The sequence below is a fragment of the Mastacembelus armatus genome, chromosome 5 (assembly GCF_900324485.2).
Source record: "Mastacembelus armatus chromosome 5, fMasArm1.2, whole genome shotgun sequence".
NCBI lineage: Eukaryota > Metazoa > Chordata > Actinopteri > Synbranchiformes > Mastacembelidae > Mastacembelus > Mastacembelus armatus.
Window position 1 is genome coordinate 27413519 of NC_046637.1, and position 18568 is coordinate 27432086.

Sequence of the window (18568 nt, forward strand, 5' to 3'; positions counted from 1 at the left end):
CTGAAAGGGAAGAAATGAGTTATTATATAGCCAAGGAGGCAGATGGGTGTGCGGGGATCTACGCGTCCAGCAGACACGAAGCGACTCAGCATTTCGAGTCATGCTTCTGAACAACCGATGAATTCCAGTATTTACCCTCTTTCATCTCCATCTGCATCAACTCCTTTGAGAAATATCTGCCTTTTTAGAGACAATGAGCCGAAACAGACTGAACCATACCATGGGGTTGGGGAGAATTGAACTGCGTGAAAATGTGGGTAAAGTCAAGAATAAGTGGCCCCTTTCACATACAAATCATATGTTTCATTGGTATAAACAGTGATTAGTGCACCTTGTGCATGTGATGCTCATATGACAGTTCAGAGTGAAATAATCTTAGCAGTTAAACTTGTTCACCTCATGCCTCTGAAACCTAAAGCTGGACTTTGTGACAACATGACAGCTCAATAATCAACATGCGTTCATGTTTTAGTTCTCATGTCAGAGACCAACATGTGACATTGAACAGACAGAGCAGGTTGCATAATGAAGTTGATCTCTTTATTTCTTATGAGTATAAATGTCGACCAGTTCAGAGAAAGAGCCTCAGCTAAAAAATATATTCATAACTGGGATAACAGTATCCATATTATGATTCAGGTGATAGTGTCAAAGAAAAAAAAAAAAAAGCAGTGAAAATAAATTATCTGAATAACAATAATAATTATAATAACAATAATTATAATACAGTGTCAAATTAGAATTCATAAACCTTTTTGTTTGCTATTTATTGTGAAATTATCTTTTAAATTGTCCATGAGAGAAAAAAAAAAAAAAAAATCCAGCATTTTTCATGTAACACATTGCGTTACTGCGTTTGGGACGTCGCCCTCATCTCACACATTTACAGTATTCACAGTTGTATAAACCTGTTCGGCACATACTCAGCCACACTGCAGAGAGCCAGGCTGTCAGTGGAGCAAAACTATGAGGTGCGATGACGTTTTTTTGTGTTTACATGTGCAGAATCTTCCTCCACCAAAATAGGTACCTATAGATAAGGAGTAAAAAGGTCCTGTCCGCCCACGATACATCTTTTCTCCAACATACTATTGGCATAATCAATCAAGAGACAATCAAGATGAAGACACGCAAGCTGCATGTCTGTAACATTGTACACATTATCCATGAAACCATCTCAGGTTGTTGAAGTAGCTTTGTGTGAACCGCTCTCCTTACCCACTCAGCCCATTGCTGTCACCATGTTAGAGTGGTGCGGGTGCCCGAACGATGGGTGTATCGGTGTGGGCGTGGGGAGCATGTGCCCCGCGTGGCTGAAAGGTGGCAAGTGGCCCATGGACATGTGTCCAGCCAGTGAGGCAGCGCTGAAAGTAGAGCTCTTATCGTGCAGGCTTTTGGAAAACTCCTCATAGCTGTCATTGCCCCGCTTGTTCTTCTTGGATTTGTTGGACATTTTTCGGTTGCGCGTCTGTATTCCCTCCTTTTTCATGGTCAGAGGTCGGTTCACCTGTGTCGAGAGGGAGACATGAGGGAACGATGAGGGTCGGAGGGAGAGCTCTTGTTTTTAAACCCATCAGTTGTAAACTTCATTAGCATACAATCAAATACATTTTCTATTTCCCTTGTTGTTACTGGTCACACAAAATGAACAAAGCCAACACAGCATTAGTGGATCTCTTAATATTTTTTGACTTGACCGGCCACTTCAAGCTCCCAGGCTCATTTTTCCCCCTTAAATAGGCCGTGACCATAGAGGATAATATTAGTTTCACGTTGTTTAAAAGAGCCAAATCGTTTCCTAAAACATCTGGGCCTGGTATTAATACTCAGACACAAGTAGATGTTGCTTTAACTGGGGACTATTTTCTGCCACGGATTCATAATAAACATTTAGTGCACTAGTGAGTATTTACAGCAACAGGTAACATATATGGAATTGACTAAATCACAGTGTCATAATGAAGGAACGTGCAGGGCAATGGACCGGCCCACTGAAGGGTGTTTTAATGTTTTATGGATGTTTGACGGCACAGACACCACGTTATAGTAGAATCAGTTCATTGTTGGTTTGGGGCTTTATATATATATATATATATATATATATATATATATATATATATATATATATAGCATCACCAGGCTTATCCCTTAAAAACATGTATCCCTAGTGACCTGATGGTATATTTTGATGCCTCCAGTGTTAATGCTATTCATATGGAGCCTGGTCCTTGTGGCAGTCCCACTCAACAACAGTCCCACCATTGTGACTCTCAGGGGGATTACGCCTACCATGGAAACAATAAAGCAGAAAGAAAGAAAACACCAACGAGTCCAACAGTGTCTGAGAGTAAAACAACCCCCGCTCTCTCTCTTTTCTGACTCTTATCCTTCAACAATTAGCACAACCTGCCTGCCTTCTTCCCGTCTTACTTGACTCTGCCTTACAGGCCCAGTGCTGCCGATGGACGGTCACAGACTTACGTTATGCAGTTTGTAGTAGAGGCCGCAGGCGTTACACACCGGGTCTCCGTTTGCGTTACGCCGCCAGAGTGTGGTGGTGGTCGTCTGACAGTTAGCACAACAGGTGCCTGCTCGTCTGGCTGCAGACTGTGGGGAAATAAGGACAGAGTTTTAAGGAGAGGCCAAGAACATCTCTCAGTGAAGCAGATAAATGTTTGACCTGTAGCTAAATCTGTTTTTGTTTGTTTGTTTTTTTGCCCATCGAGAGTTTTTACAGTGATTTTCTTTTTACAGTTCAAAGATATTCAGCTCACTATGACAGAAGAACATCTGAAATATCCAAATAACATTTTAATGAGTAAAGTCACTTAAAGTGACTTAAACATTCAATAAAATATCTCGTTGTTGGTTTTTTTTTTTTTATCACTGCAGCTTTTTTCTAGACATCACATTAATTGAAGTTCCTCTGTAATATTTGGATCAGATTTCAGAAAGTATGACATTTATAATTTGAGATGGTTATTTCACAGGCAAAGCTTTTTATTTAACCAGTTTAAACTGATGAATGTTTGTTTTTTTGTTTTTCTGGTCAATACTTAATAACTGAGTTAGGCTTCCTTTCAATACAATAATCTACAATAGTACAATAATCTGCGCACAGTCTGATCATTTTAACACAAATGAGCTGTTTTATTAAAGTAGTTTCTCTGTGGATAGTGTGTAAATCAGAAAACACTGACATCACCCCCTTTCTCATTCATCTGCTTCCATAATTTTCCCAATCCTGTTTTTTTCCCCTGTGCACTGTGCTTTTCTCTGCCATGGGCGCAGAGTTTGACCACTAGAAAATAAGATGTGGGCCCACAGTTATGAGGCTGCAGGAGGAAACAGGCGCTGGCCCCTGTGCTTTATCTGGACCGGTCAGATATCCGGATAGGAAACAACTGGAAGGCTGCTGCCTCTGGAGCGCTGCGAGCCTCGGCCGAGCCCTACGGAAACCAGGCCTGATATATGGCTCTATATGCAGTTAAAGCCAAAAGACGCACGGCTGAGTGCTCGTGTAGCATATGCAGTATAATTTATATGAAACGGGTCTATGTCGAATTGATTGCAGCGCAGAGTCACGAGTCGCTGCACATCCAGTCTGACCAATGCAGGTGAATAAAAAGGCTTTTTTAAAAATTACATCTCTTAATTGCGTCGATTAGCGCTCAGCCTTCTGGCTTCTTTCCATCGGTTGCGTCCTTTGGTGCGTATTATACTGAAGTGACGCTGCTGTGATCACAAAAATGCAGCTTTGCGGGTTTTCTCATGCGATTCTGCCGCAGACTGGCCGCCTGACCTGCGCTACATGAATCCACGTATGGTTTCCTTAACTCGTCCGAAGTTATTATGACGTTTTAATATTTGATGTCAGTTGAAGCTGACGCTGGTATGTAAATGCAGTTAAATTGAGCCTTGGCTGAAATGAGTCTTCAGCCTTTAAAACTGTGACTCAGCTGCTGCTGAATTCCCAAACCTACATGACTAAATGTATTGAAAGTGCTCAGAGTGTGACATAAAGAAGTTAGAGCTGCATGCTGGGAAATATTTGGCTTTAACCAAGTCCACATTTGCTTTAATCTCATTGTCCTTATTTCCAACATGTGAACTTCACTGAGGAAAAGAATCAGCCTTGTCTTCTTTGCATTTTCACACAATCCACTGGCCTTTAGGAGAATTTTCTCAAGCTAAAATGGGAACACTTAATCCTCTGGTTTGTTTGGAAATGTCACAATCACCAAATTTGGAGGCACGTGGTTTTCAGTAAACGGCGATGTTCTGCTCCCCACATGTGACAAGAAAAAACAAGCTTTTAATTACACACCTGACGCTAAAGACTCATCCGGCACTTCAGCGGGACCACGAGCCATAAAGTGTCAGTGAGGCTCTTTTGACCCCAATATCAATGACAGTATCAGAAGTAGCAGCAATAATGATAACACACACAACAGAGATTGTCCCGCTGTGCCAGCAGCAAAGCTGAAGGAGCAAGAGGTGAACGAGAAACACAATTCCTGGAAACTGATTGGGAAAATATAACTTTCCTGGCAATGCACCTCCTCCCTCTCTGCCTCCAGCTAACACTCTTTATTTACTGCCCCCTCACAACACACACACACACACACACACACACACACTTGCTCAGTACCAGGCTGCAGGTGCAGTGGACAGGACTCACCAGCCTGCGTTTGGGTTTGATGAGTGGTCTGTTCTGGCCGTTCATTTTGTGATACAGCCCGCAGGCGTTGCACAGGTAGTGCCCGGTGCTGTCACGTCTCCACAGAGGTGTAGAGGTGGCTCCACAGTTCACACACTCACGGCCCTCTGCAGACAGACACGCATCCACATTAGGGAAATCACACATGATACCTGTGTCGGATCTAACTCACAATGAGCTTTTGTTATGTTCTGGTCACCAAACTGCACATGTAGCTACACTTTTAGCAGCTGTTCTGATCATAATTTATCCCTTTATTCTCTAAAGCAGCCACGTGTGCGAGCTTGTGCACGTGTGTGGACACATGAGATTTAACTGGCAGGTTGTTTTCTGCTTCTGAATCAGTTTTAGTTTAAAACAATACTTTTCTCCTCCTTCGTTTATAGACCAAAGCCCATATTGCATGAAACCTTTGTATGCACTGATGCTTTGTTTGTGAGGGTGAATAAATCATCTGCACATTTTGTACTGTATTGGAAAATACACTGACACTTTTACAGTTACAGGCACAAACAGCTGCAAGTTTTTATTATTGTAAATCAGCAATTTGATCTCATTTCACAAAATAAAAGACTAAATTTATGTTAAATATCTTTTAAAGCTCACAAGGCAAATAATACCTTATTTTGTAAAAAATATTTTTAACTTAATAAGAGCAGTCAGTGCCAGATTACTATTATGTACTTAATTATATTAAAGTCATAAAAATACATTTTTACAGTTAATTAAGATGTCAGCCCCAGGTTCATTAAAAAAAGCAAATTATTTAAAGTGAAATTAGGTTCCTGCTAATAATCTGGTTTGAAGGTGGGAGACTCCTGGTCTGTAATCAAATAACAATCAGGACAATGTATTAATGTGTAACAGAGACGCGACTCTTTAGTCCAAATACTGAGGTTTCACACCTCTGGGTCGGATCCAGCTCAGGCGTAATTACAGAGTCACTGTTAACAAAAGAGGATTATCAAAGTCTCTCTGTGTTGGAGATCAGGCTTAGACCATGTACATGAAACCGTGTCTTAGAAAAGAAAAACACTAGTGTCATATATTTTTTATTCTAAGACAATTTCCAAAATTATAAACAAAGCTCGTTGATGCCTAAATCATATCTTACATATTGCAGTGCCTGCGTTTAAGGTCATTTATATAGTGAATCAGATTAAATTCACCTGGTAACGTTATTTAATCTGGGATTATATTAAATGACTTATAGTTTAAATTATTTACCGTAACAAGAAAAAGACTTTCCTGACAAGCGACATTTGTCAAACGACGTTTTTCATTAATGTTTTTAATTTAAATCATTTCAGTTATTTTCTTCTCTTATTAAAAAATAATCTAATAAATGTGTTACCTCATTAAGAGTCGTGCGATATGATCATATAATTACCTGACTTGGATTTTAATTGGAGGTTAAATTGCGCGTGTTTGTCAGTCGTGGAATATTGAAACAACAGTATGTGAATTGTAACAAAACGCTGTGCGCTCAGTAACTGTAGATATAATCCACAGTGCGATATTTAAACAGATTACTCTTATTTTCTGCAAATACTTTAGAGTCTTAGTTTGTTTTAAGTGTCACTGGTTCCCTGTTGATGCAACGAGATTCAAGTTAAACGCATCAGTGCAAATACTCTGTTTTAATGTTCGGGGCCAGTGTCGTGCGTTTCCAGGGGACTCACCGGTGCAGGATCGCGTCTTGCCCTTGTTCTTGGCCGTGAAGCTGGCTGGGGCTCCGAGCAGGCTGCCTGGGTGGAACAGGCTGCTGCCGTACTCGTGTGCCGCTGGGAGAGAGTACGTGGGATACGTCGGTATGGGGTGGTGTGTGGAGGGGGTCTGAGCGTTCATGGAGGCCAAGCTGCTCCTCAGCGGACTGGAGTCCTCCATCTTCATCTCCCCCGATAACGACACCTGGTATTTGATAGATTCCTTCTCGTCCATTCTGGTGGCGGACGACGGGGGAGACGCGGCCCCCGGATCCGGCGATACGTCCTTGGGCGGTGTAGGTGGGAAAGTGTACAGATGTGGACTGGAGTGGGACTGGGGGGTTAACGAGGATGCGGATACCGTGTTTGAGTTGCTGCTGCACGTGTAGACGGCGGAGAGGCCGCCGGGGGACGCGGAGCCGGGATGGTGCATGGGTTTGCTGAAGGGGCTGACGGCCCAGGCGTTGTGAGGGTGAGGCGAAAGAGCAGTTTTCCCTCCGTCCAGCCATGAAATCCCCGGGGTGTGGATGAGATGAGGCCGGCAGACCTGAGTCCCCGTCAGACGAGCTGTGGAACGAGCAAACAGCAGCCTGTTTATTAGGGAGAAACCGACTGGCTGATTCAGCTTTTACTGAAAGTCTGGGCTGTTTTCTGTGGCATGAAAGTTTGGATGGAAAAAAAAACAACAGACTTGTTGATTCGCAGGACACTGGTCTGATTTAAAGACGAAATAGTCAAATAATCAAAAATAGACGGGTTAAACCCAAAAGTACATTTAAAACACCAGTGTCCTGGATGCACGTAGGCGGTGATTGGTTATGTAACAAGGCCTATTTTAATCGGAAGATTTGTTTGACTTGGCTGAAGGTCCTATATAAGACAAAATCACAAAAATGCCGTCTAGTGTAAAAACGTGACAGCGACTTAAGCAAAACAACCACACACAGATAATTTACATGTCACTTGACTTTTGGGACTTTCAAGCTGCAGAAAGATGCTGCATGGTGTTGCATTAAAGCGAAACCAAAAATTATGAATTGCTTGGTGTGTGAAGACACAAACTGTTGAACCTTGTTTGTTTGCAGCAATAAAAATGTGCCTTTTGCTCTGCAGCTCATGTTTTTCATACTGTAAACACAATTCTGGGTTTCTGGCCCTGCAGCTCCGTCATACCGTGCGCTTGGCTGTAGGACACTCTGGCCCTGGCGGAGTTGTGGTAGTACGGGTTTCCTTGCGAGTCCAGGTGATTAAAGAAAACATCCACCTCATCCGGAGGCAGCAGCTGAGCCGTGGGCTCCATGTAGTTGTGCCCCAGGCCGGGGTGGTGAGAGTCCGGGTGTTGTCCGTTCAGCACGGCGTGGTGATGCATCCATCGGGGCTGATCAGCTGCCACATCCATGTCTGTGGCTCTTTGTTGCGCGATTAATAAAGTGAAAGAATATCCAGGGAGAGGAAGGATTCAGATATCTGCTGCCCTTCACGAGAACATTTACCAATGCTGCGTCTTTGCTCCTGAGTTAAATTCCTCTCTTCTCCTGGGCATCGAGTCCAGTGACACTGGAAATCTGCAACAAGCAAAGCACAGATGTTAAGACTGAAAAGGCGAAGGTGCAGGTCCTGTGGCGCACGGACCGAGACAACTTAAGATGACAACAAAAACCATCTGCGCTGCCACATCACGCTTCACACTCATCCACAGCCAGTCACAGTCAGACAAACATGCCGTACCTTCATGCACAGCGTCCGATCTCAGGAGCACCGTCCCCCTGTCCCGGTGCTGCAGGTCCTCTCCAGTTTTCGGTTGGCGTTTGCCAGAGTAAACTCCGTCCAATGGGACTTAAAGCAACACGTATAACTGTGGCTGACAGCGCGGGGCCAGGCTTGTCAAGCTCATGGGCGGAGACTCCAATAAAGCTCGGACTCAGCCAATTGCAAACCACGTCTTCCAAACCTCAGAGGTAGGACCCCCAGACCAAAATACCACTGAGATATTTGTACTTCTTAAAAATTAAGCTCAGCTTAGTTTAATTGTATTAAAGAGTCAGATAAAGCCACTGCTTAGGCCAGGTATGACTTTATGGATCATGGCGTGTAACATTTGCAGTATCCATCTAAAATAATGAACCTGTCAAATAATATAAAGGCCTATTTTTTCCTTGATGTGCACTGTGCCTGTGACATCACAGCCAGTTGGTAAAATGCAGGCCTGTTGATTTTACTGTCGCTGACATGTAAACGCACCAGTGGCAGAAGTGGAGCTTCAGATGCGTAAAGTCCGCGTCTTTTTGTCTGTCTGCAACCTTTGAATTTGACGTTTGACACATCAGGGCTTATAACATCAATTAATTAGTCTCATAGGAAAACTGCGGAGTAATAATATGCTGCAGTAGCCCCTAAATTAAACACCGAGATTAGAGAGTTTTCATATTTCATTTGATCTGCTTGGCAAACTGTGAGTTTTTAATTGTGCACCTATCAGAGCGCAGTGAAGTGTGTCTGTGGAGATTCTCAGTCGTCCAGGTGAAGTTGAGTCCTGGCAACTGGACTTCCGGTTTTATTGAAAAAAAAATAGAAATGATCTTAAATCTATCTTAAATAAAAAAAACTAGAAGTCCAGTTGCCAGGACTAAACCTCTAGATGTCAGTGAAAAGCTGCTGGTGTGAGTTTCTGATCATTTTTTGGCTTCATCTTTGTCAGATGTTCGTCGTGTAATGTAAAAAGTCCAGCCTGTGTTGCAGATCTCTCTCTCTCTCTCCCTCCCTCTCTCTCCCTCTCCCTCTCTCTCTCTCTCTCTCTCTCTCTCTCTCTCTCTCTCTCTCGCTCTCACATGATTGACGCACAATAATTGGAGAGGGAACGCGTGCAGCTCGGGCCGGCAGACACTGCCGCCTGCTTGACGCCGTTTCCTGACATCAGTGCTTCTTAGGGAAGAAAAAAAAGCAGATTCAGGACATGAACTTCTTCTAACACACACACACACACACAGAGAGAGAGAGAGAGAGGGGGAGGGAGGGAGAGACGGGGTTGCCCAGAGTCTGCTGAGGCCCCAGCGGATGAACTCGAGGAAGGACAGTGCAACTGATATTTACACTGTGGCAGCATTAATAATACATCAAGTACATCCTCCTGACTGTGCTGTGATTTCGAAGAACAGGCCAAATATCACTAGTTGGCAAACTAGGCAATGCAGACTAGAGAGATTAGATTAGATTAGATTAGATTAGATTAGATTAGATTAGATTAGATTAGATCACAAACCATCATGTCATAAATGAGGGAATTCTTCTTGCAGAAACACACAAACATACATCTCGTTTGCTCATATTGCAGTAACCAATAAATGTGTTGCTGTAAAGCAGTGGTTACCTCTGAGTTTCCAGGTTTGTATGTTTGCAAAACGTTTTCTCTGCAGTTCTAAGGGGCAGATGAGTGGAAGGTTTGGATATCAAAGAGAAATGAGAGGTTAGTTTAGACTGACAGAAATTAATACTTCTTAGTTTTGTTCTCAATCATTCTTGGCAGAATCACTTGCATGAATAACTCACATAGTAGCCTAATAGTTTCCAATACTATAGCCTAGTTCTCATATTAAGGTTACACTGGTCCAAGAAAAGACTTGCCAACACAGGCCCATCACCAAACATCTGTCTGGAATTTCCTCACTTATTCTATTATACACTTTTCTATGTTCAGAGGTAAAAACAGTCTCAGCTATCTATCTATCTATCTATCTATCTATCTATCTATCTATCTATCTATCTATCTATCTATCTATCTATCTATCTATCTATCTATCTATCTATCTATCTATCTATCTATCTATCTATCTATTTTTATATCTCTATCTATCTATCTATCTATCTATCTATCTATCTATCTATCTATCTATCTATCTATCTATTTTTATATCTCTATCTATCTATCTATCTATCTATCTATCTATCTATCTATCTATCTATCTATCTATCTATCTATCTATCTATCTATATCTATATCTATATCTGTATCTATCTATCTATCTATTTTTATATCTCTATTTTTATATCTCTATCTATCTATCTATCTATCTATCTATCTATCTATCTATCTATCTATCTATCTATCTATCTATCTATCTATTTATATCTATATCTATCTATCTATCTATCTATCTATCTATCTATCTATCTATCTATCTATCTATCTATCTATCTCTATGTATCTATCTATCTATCTATCTATCTATCTATATTTCTATCTATCTATCTATCTATCTATCTATCTATCTATCTATCTATCTATCTATCTATCTATCTATATTTATATCTATCTATCTATCTATCTATCTATCTATCTATCTATCTATCTATCTATCTTATCTAATCTATCTATCTATCTATCTATATTTATATCTATCTATCTATCTATCTCTATCTATTTATATCTATCTATCGATCTATCTTCTATCTATCTATCTATCTATCTATCTATCTATCTATCTATCTAGCTAATCTATCTATCTATCTACTATCTATCTATATCTATCTATCATCTATCTATCTATCTATCTATCTATCATCTATCTATCTAATCTATCTATCATATCTATCTATCATATCTATATTTATATCTATCTATCTATCTATCTATCTATCTATCTATCTATCTATATTTATATCTATCTATCTATCTATCTATCTATATCTATATCTATCTATCTATCTATCTATCTATCTATGTCTGTATGTGTCTTTGTTGTTTTGTTGTACCATTTAATTATTAAAATAATACAAAAAATTCAAATCATCAATAATAACAGTAAGTTTAGAGGATTCACATAATTAGATAAATAGTGTTTTAAAACAGACTAAGGTAAAAAATAAATAAATAAATAAAATAGCTGCCATCGTTTAGACCATAATTCTTTCCAAGCAGTGCTAAGAGGAAATGTGGCACAGAGTGAAGAAAGCAGAACATACCGGAGGGACAAGTGTGGCAGTATTAGAGCTCATCAGCATGATAATGTGGAAATACACATGCTTTGAGTGTGAGCCCTTTTGATCTGGCGTGGCGATAAAACCTTATCAGCGGCGAACATCCAGTTCCATTTTAGAAATTGACATTAATTCAATCCGCTCTGTTTTTTTTTGTTTTGTTTTTTTTACTCCTCTTTTTCTCACAGGAGCCCCGGAGAGAGAGGCAGGTCGATTCAGCTCTGAGAATCTCATTATAGGCCTACCACTGCAAAGGAAGTGGCTTTATCTCGTGATAAAGATAAATAAAAATAAAATGTCATTCAACTACAGGCCCAATATACAAACCTTCACAGTATAAGGTTATTATACGTTCATCAAAGCCCACATCTTTATTATAGTATCACATAAATAGAGATATTGTTATTATGGCTGTTGATTTTAACATTTATGTTCATGTTGTAGGCGACTAAAAATAATTATTTCCTGCACTAAGAGCACCTTTCATTATGTGTGTGTGTGTGTGTGTGTGTGTCCAATGAAATGAAATCCAATGATCCTCGGGTCCCACTGATTATAACCCATCCAGGGGTAATTTTTCATCGGTGCTGGCTAATCTTTGTTCTTTGTGAAGATAATAAATAGCCTAATCGTTATCAGCGAGCTGCTGGAGGTGTCGGGGAGAATGGGGCTGATCGGCCCGGGAAATAGGCTCCAAAGTGCCGCGGAATAAATGGCATTTCTTATCTCTCTCTCCCAGATTATCGCCGCCTTTTCAAACTCGCACCACACATACATCTAATGCAGGGAATGCATCATTTACTGGACCCGATCTGTGTGAATGATTGATATGGGCTGTAGATAGATGGATGGATAGATAGGTAGAGGGGGGGATTGTGGTGCTGGGTATTAAGGTTAATGTTCTGCATTTGCAAAGTCTTTATTTGATGTATTTAGAAAGCGTAAAATACAGCTCGCTTTTCCATTATTTTTTAGGTTATCTGCGGGAGCCATCTGAGGTTCCGGTTCTTTGTTGTGGTATCTTATTTCTTTCATGTTGGATTTTAGTGGATAAGAGTTAAACAGACGCAGCCGCTTCCAACCAGGGAGAAAAATATATTTGAATAATGTTTTCATGTGTTGGAAATTCTGCAAATAGCAAATGCGAGCAGTGGCGGTATTAAGCCACGGGTATGAACGGTCTGCTTACAAACAGGCCTTGTTAGATTTACTTGATTCTTAAAGCCATAGGCCAGGAGCGTGGGACTGATTTTATTTATTACCGTGGTTTAAAACCTGCTGCGCCTTATTTGGGTGTTTGGTTGCAATCACGGTTCACCTTTGTATAGTAAAAACAGTGAAGATGATTTGGTCTCATTATGAGCTCGATAATTAAGTTATTCTAACGGTTTCAATAATTTATAATCCTAACTCCAATGAGCTAAAATGCTAAAGGAAAACGTTTTATTTCTAATTTCTGGCTTTGAGCTTAGATCCAAAAATTGCGAAGCAAAAACCCCTTTGAAAAAGCTGAATATACTGTTGATAAAAATCACTTTTTCCAGCGCATAAGCTGTAATTTCACGCCTCATACAAGGATTAAAAAGAAATAAATAATAGGATTGTTGTCCTTTATAGTTCTGAGGAATAAGGGAGCATATTGTTAAAGCATTGTGTCTGGCTGTGTGCATGGGGACTGACCAGTTGCAGCAGAAAAGGTATTTTTCCAATATATACAAACTGAATGCTTAATAACTTGGCAGCTGCAGCAGCTCTGGGTGCTGCTGATGGTCTCCAGGGTAACAGAGATAACAGCGCAGTCATTTTCCATATCTTACAGTCTATTATATTCAAGGATTAGTTCTCCTTCCCGAAAAGGTCAAAACATAAAGTCAAGCCAGCCTCCTCCTCCTCCTCCTCCTTCCTCCTTCCTCCTACAGTGACAGAGCATTTTCCATTTTTTCACATTAAACCTGTGTGATGACCTTTGCTGACACGCACTGAGAGATGCAAACCTCCCATAGCAGACAACAAACCTCCCTGATTTCTTTTTCTTTTATACTCTCAGAAGGAGTTCATCTGCGTTTGTGGTGAACAGTGATTTTCTTTGGCTTTATCTCCCATAAGTCTATAAGCTACTATTCCTGTAGTATAATTGTAGTTTTCTCTTACACTCTCATTATCCATCTTAAAGTCATGGCTCCTTCACATTGTTTACTCGCTCTGTCTTGACTTTAGGGACAAATATAAAGCTTAGACCTCATCTTTGCGGTGCAGGTACGATGCTGGTAGCCCCTTTGTGTTGCTGCACACATCCAAAGATTTTATATTCTGAGGGAAATGGCTCCTGGCTGAGAAACAGACCTCAGTTTGTGGTCTGACGGTGATTCACAAAGCGTTTCAGCACTAAATGTAGGCCCCATGTCTCAGCTGCAGCCGATGTGTCTCATCATGTCAGTGTTTGGGGAAAATACGATAATGAACAGAGAATCAAATGTTTTCTAATGAATTGTTTTTTTTTAAATGTTATATATAAATATATATATATATTATTGAATGTTATTGATGAGGAATCTGATTTATCATTTAGTTATTTTTAATAAAACTTAAAACTTTAATTAAAATTACTTTTAATTCTACCTCAATTAATTTATTTTAATATTATAACATAAATCCATCCATCATCTAGACCCCCTTAGTCCTAACCAGGGTCCCAGGGACCTGCTGGAGCCTATCCCAGCTCTCTCTGGGTGAAAGGCAGGGGTCCACCCTGGACAGGTCCCCAGTCCATCACCAGTTACATTTTAAATGTAATTATTTTTTTACTTTTTAAAATATTTATTCAATTAATTCTATTTTTTAGAGTTAAAACTATTTTAAATTGATTTAATTCACTTTCTTTTAGCTTAATTTATATTTTATTAAATTTATACTTTTTTATCCAATGTAATTTTATCTTATATTGTCCAATCAGTGTATATATTGATCTGACATAGTGGGGTTATCTGTTGGTGTAGGGAATGAATGAAGCTCTTTGCTATAGGTCATTTAGGAAGACTCCTAATGGTATAAGACACCAGGCTGTACAAACTGTACCGCCTGCTGGAATAAGCAGGCGGACAGCGACACCTAGAGGAGAGGAGTAAGTGTCTTTATCCTCATGCTCTCATACTGAACGTGCAGCTGGATCCTCACTTCATGTTTCCCAAAGTCTTTCACTTAAAACCTCAAAAGTGAATTAGCCTTCCAATCACAAGACTTCCTGTTATAAAAATAACCCAGCAATTTCACATGAGCTCAGTCTTTCCTTTGTGTTTTTCTGTTTCCTAATCACCGAGGGAATAAACATTATGCAGCTGCTTTCATGCAGAATATGATGAATATGAAAAACATCATGGTGCCCATAGTCACCGGTTGTATATATGGAAGATTTCCACCACAATCGCCAAATGAGATAACACTTTAGGGAAAAATAAAACACACTGTGGAATGAACAAAACTCTCCACACTGTGAACGGTGACGTTATTAAAAATCAATATGTTCTTTCACAAAGTACTGCCCTGGTTTCACAACACTTGAGCTCTTATTTCAACGTGTGTAGTCTTGAGAAGAATCTTTATAAGTCATTAGAGGTCAAAGGTTCACCGCTTCACTTCCTGCACAGAAAGCAGCAGGAAATTAAAGTTCACAACACCTTGTCACTAACAAGATGTCAGTCGAACTCTCCTTCACTGCAGCTGCCCAGGGAGTTGTAGAATTCAAAACACCTTCACCTCTGTGAGTGTTCATCGGTTTCAGACAGCGTGCCTTTATTTGGTCTTGACGTCAGCCCAGTTCCTGTGGGAGTGTGTGTCTGTGTGTACTGGTCAGCAAGTGTTCAAGTGTGTGTAGCAGTGCAAATAAGGTCTGTGCATGCAGTTATTGATGAAAAACTATGTGATTTAGTCACATCCATTTTAACAGTTTGTGCATTTTTATTCACAGTGTGACATGAAAAGACTAAACGTTTGGATAAACATGAGTTTGCATTAATTTTGTAATATTTATTTACAAGATGATCATCTCACGTTGGATGCAACAACATGTTGTGCTTTGTTTATCATGTATTGGCTCATGGCTCAAATTTCGGATTTCAATTCTGTGACTTTAAGCAAAGCTTGTCTGGATAAATTAGGTTTAAAATGTTGAGGCTGCCAAAGTGTTTGCAGTGTTGAAGTGGACACTTCTTTCTAATCATACAAGTGTTTTAGGTCCTTAACCACAAGCCACATTTGTTCTTACAATTTTCCCATTCAGGCAATATGGTTTTTAAATGTATCATGTATTATTTCTGTTTGTAGTATGAAAATCACAGTAGCTGTTGAGATATTTGAAAGGTCACGAAGGTGTGAAAAGAAACACGGCCATCCATCATATTTCCTGGTTGTTAAGATATTTGGCTGAAAAAAGAAAAATGTCAACTTCATAGGTGAGCTAGTTGGGAAAATAAGTGGATTGTCAAAGTTTGGAGGATAAAGGTTCTTGAATGCGTGTAAATAATCCATGCAGTTGTTGTTCAGGTACAGGATCTCAGTCTGGTCCAAAGTGGTGAAGAGGTTTCACTATGAGCACATCTCTGTGCTTTAAATTACGTGAAGGATGAGTTTCTGTGCACAAGTTACCACAGGTGTGATTCACGCTGTGGTTCATGTTGCTGTGCACATGTCTCTGCTCATTCTGGCTGATCCTCAGTGACTGTGAAGGTAATAAATCCCCTGACTCTGCTCCTGAGGAAATATGTGCTGCTTTGCTTAAGCTGATTCTGCAGAGCTACATACCTATCATAGACGCACACACACACACACACACACACACACACACACGGCAAATAAACAAGGACTGATCCACCTCTTCACCCTCTTTTTTTCTCTGTTCATCTGTGTTGCCATAAACTCTCTCTCTCTTGCACACACTCAAAACGTGTGTGTGTGTGTGTGTGTGTGTGCGTGTGTGTGTGTGTGTGTGTGTGTCACTGTCTGACACGCCACCACAACTCTCTGCAGGTGCAAGACAGAGAAGAGAAACACAGCTGACTTTCAGGCCGCTTTACTGTACTCCAGTTTTTCCTCAGCACACACACACACACACACACACACACACACACACACACACACACACACACACACACACACACACACATCGTCAGAGTTCCTCACAGGTTACAGGAGGTCATCTCCACTATCTCCCAGCTGTCTGCAGCCTCCAGCTTTTTGTTTTCTAAAGCCAACTCAAACAGGAGGCATCGGTCGTTTTTCTTACTAATCACTTTAGATGATTATTTGTGTTATTATCTTTCTTAATTTCTGTAATTGATCTATTGTGAATCCGCTGAAGAACAGTCACTCTGGACAGTACAAGTGTGGACTTTTCCATCTCGTTTATCAACACACTTCTCGGACCTACAGTTTAAGGCTTAGGGAGCATCGTCAGGTCGGAGAGATTTCTGTTCTCGTGAAAAAATATTAGAGGGAAGGACTGTACAAGTTTAAATCTACAGGAAGCCCTGGGTAAAACCCCAGGACGGATGAATATTGTAAATCTATATGAAATAAAAAAAAGATCATGTTTTAAAAATGACACGTAGATAGGTAGGCGAGTAAACACTCCTCTCACCATGTTTCATAATTGTATGTAAATTAATTGTCGCATGGATTATGATGAGCTGCTTCTGACCTGCTGGTGGTTTCCTTTCATGTCAGTAGGTATTATCAGATTAGATAATCCTTTGATTTGAGAAGTAGATTCTGCCCAATCAGCATTTTCAATCTCATCACATTTCCTCTCACTGTTTTCTTTTTTCCTTCATATCATAGTGACAGTTTGGTGGATTATAATGGAACCACCAGAGACTGTGATACGAACCTGAGCTACAGAGGGAAGCTGATACGAAGCATTGTCACCAGATATTGTGGCAGGCATGAAGGTTTAATTCCTGTTTATGGAGACAAATATGGGCAGCACGGTGGGGTTAGTGGTTAGCACTGTTGCCTCACATCAAGAAGGTTCCTGGTTTGAAACCCATCAGGGGCTTTTCTGTGTGGAGTCTGCATGTTCTCCCTGTGCTTGCGTGGGTTTTCTCCAGGTACTCTGGTTTCCCCCCACAGTCCGAACACAACACTGACATACTCTGTTATCAACTTTTAAACTCATTTGGTAAATCTTCCTTTAGCTGTGTTTTTCATCTCCACCAGAGAAATATCTGTCTCATTAGGGGCTAAGGTCACCACTTTGTATCTGCTGTTTTAGAGCTTTTTCAAAAACATCTGCCTGCCTTGACCAAAACAGTAAAGTTAAAAAAAGAGAGGGAGGCAAGACTGTACAAACTACAAAGCTCGGTGTAGCTGAGCAAAACTGGGTTTTGGGAACTCTGTTTGCAGACATGTGGTCATGTGATCTTTTCATGATTTAAAAATAACGCTCATAGCAGCATTTAACAATATTTCAGATATAATAAGTAGAGTCCTCATGTTATACCAGAAGAACTGTGTGATTGCATAGAGCAGAATTGGTATAAATACAAAATATAGGTGAGATCTGCTGAATTTACAACATGTAAAAATATACTTTGGATTTATAGTTGGTTACATTTTCATTGAAAGGCAAAACAGATGAAGAGGTTTTCCAACAGGAAGTGTATAAAGCTACTACCAACACTAATTTGGGGCTTATTTGCTCCGCTGAAAAGTTTTGCACAGTGGTTCAAAAACCTCTTATCTTACAGTAGTTCAATCTGGACGCTGGAAGATGGCGTCACCTGCACTTTGACACTGGTCTGCTGTGATTCACAGTCCTGGCTGTGGGCTCACACTGTAGAACTATAGCCTGATTACTTCACTTTACTGAGTTCAGCCTCATATCAAAGTGCTGCCTTTGTTACTGCCTGGGTTCTTATAACCACGTGGAGAAAATGAACACATCAGCATCCAACAAACAACAAACAGTGATGCATGCTGGGTGTTAATTACATTTTACTTCATTAAAATTGTACAAAATGACACACACAGCACAGCTTCTAGTGCCTCCTCCCCCTCCCAGTCAACCTCTCCCACCTCCACTTTCTTGTGCAGATTTAGAAATAAGAGATGCAGTGAGGCCCGCCACATGGCACCCTCTGTGTCCTCCCTCTTCTCCCCTCCCTCCTCACCCCAG

The 18568-nt window shown here is 40.4% G+C and overlaps 1 protein-coding gene across 1 annotated transcript; it reads right to left on the minus strand.

Annotated features, from left to right (window-relative positions):
• Positions 1 to 612: 612 nt before the first annotated feature.
• Positions 613 to 8296, minus strand: gata2b (GATA binding protein 2b). The gene is made up of 6 exons (XM_026307128.1): positions 8155 to 8296; positions 7600 to 7991; positions 6403 to 6993; positions 4682 to 4827; positions 2482 to 2607; positions 613 to 1507 (listed from the first exon to the last, which is right to left on the minus strand). Exons 2-6 carry the CDS (start codon positions 7823 to 7825, stop codon positions 1223 to 1225), a joined length of 1374 nt encoding a protein of 457 aa, XP_026162913.1. The 5' UTR covers positions 7826 to 7991; positions 8155 to 8296; the 3' UTR covers positions 613 to 1222.
• Between the last annotated feature and the right edge of the window lie 10272 nt (positions 8297 to 18568).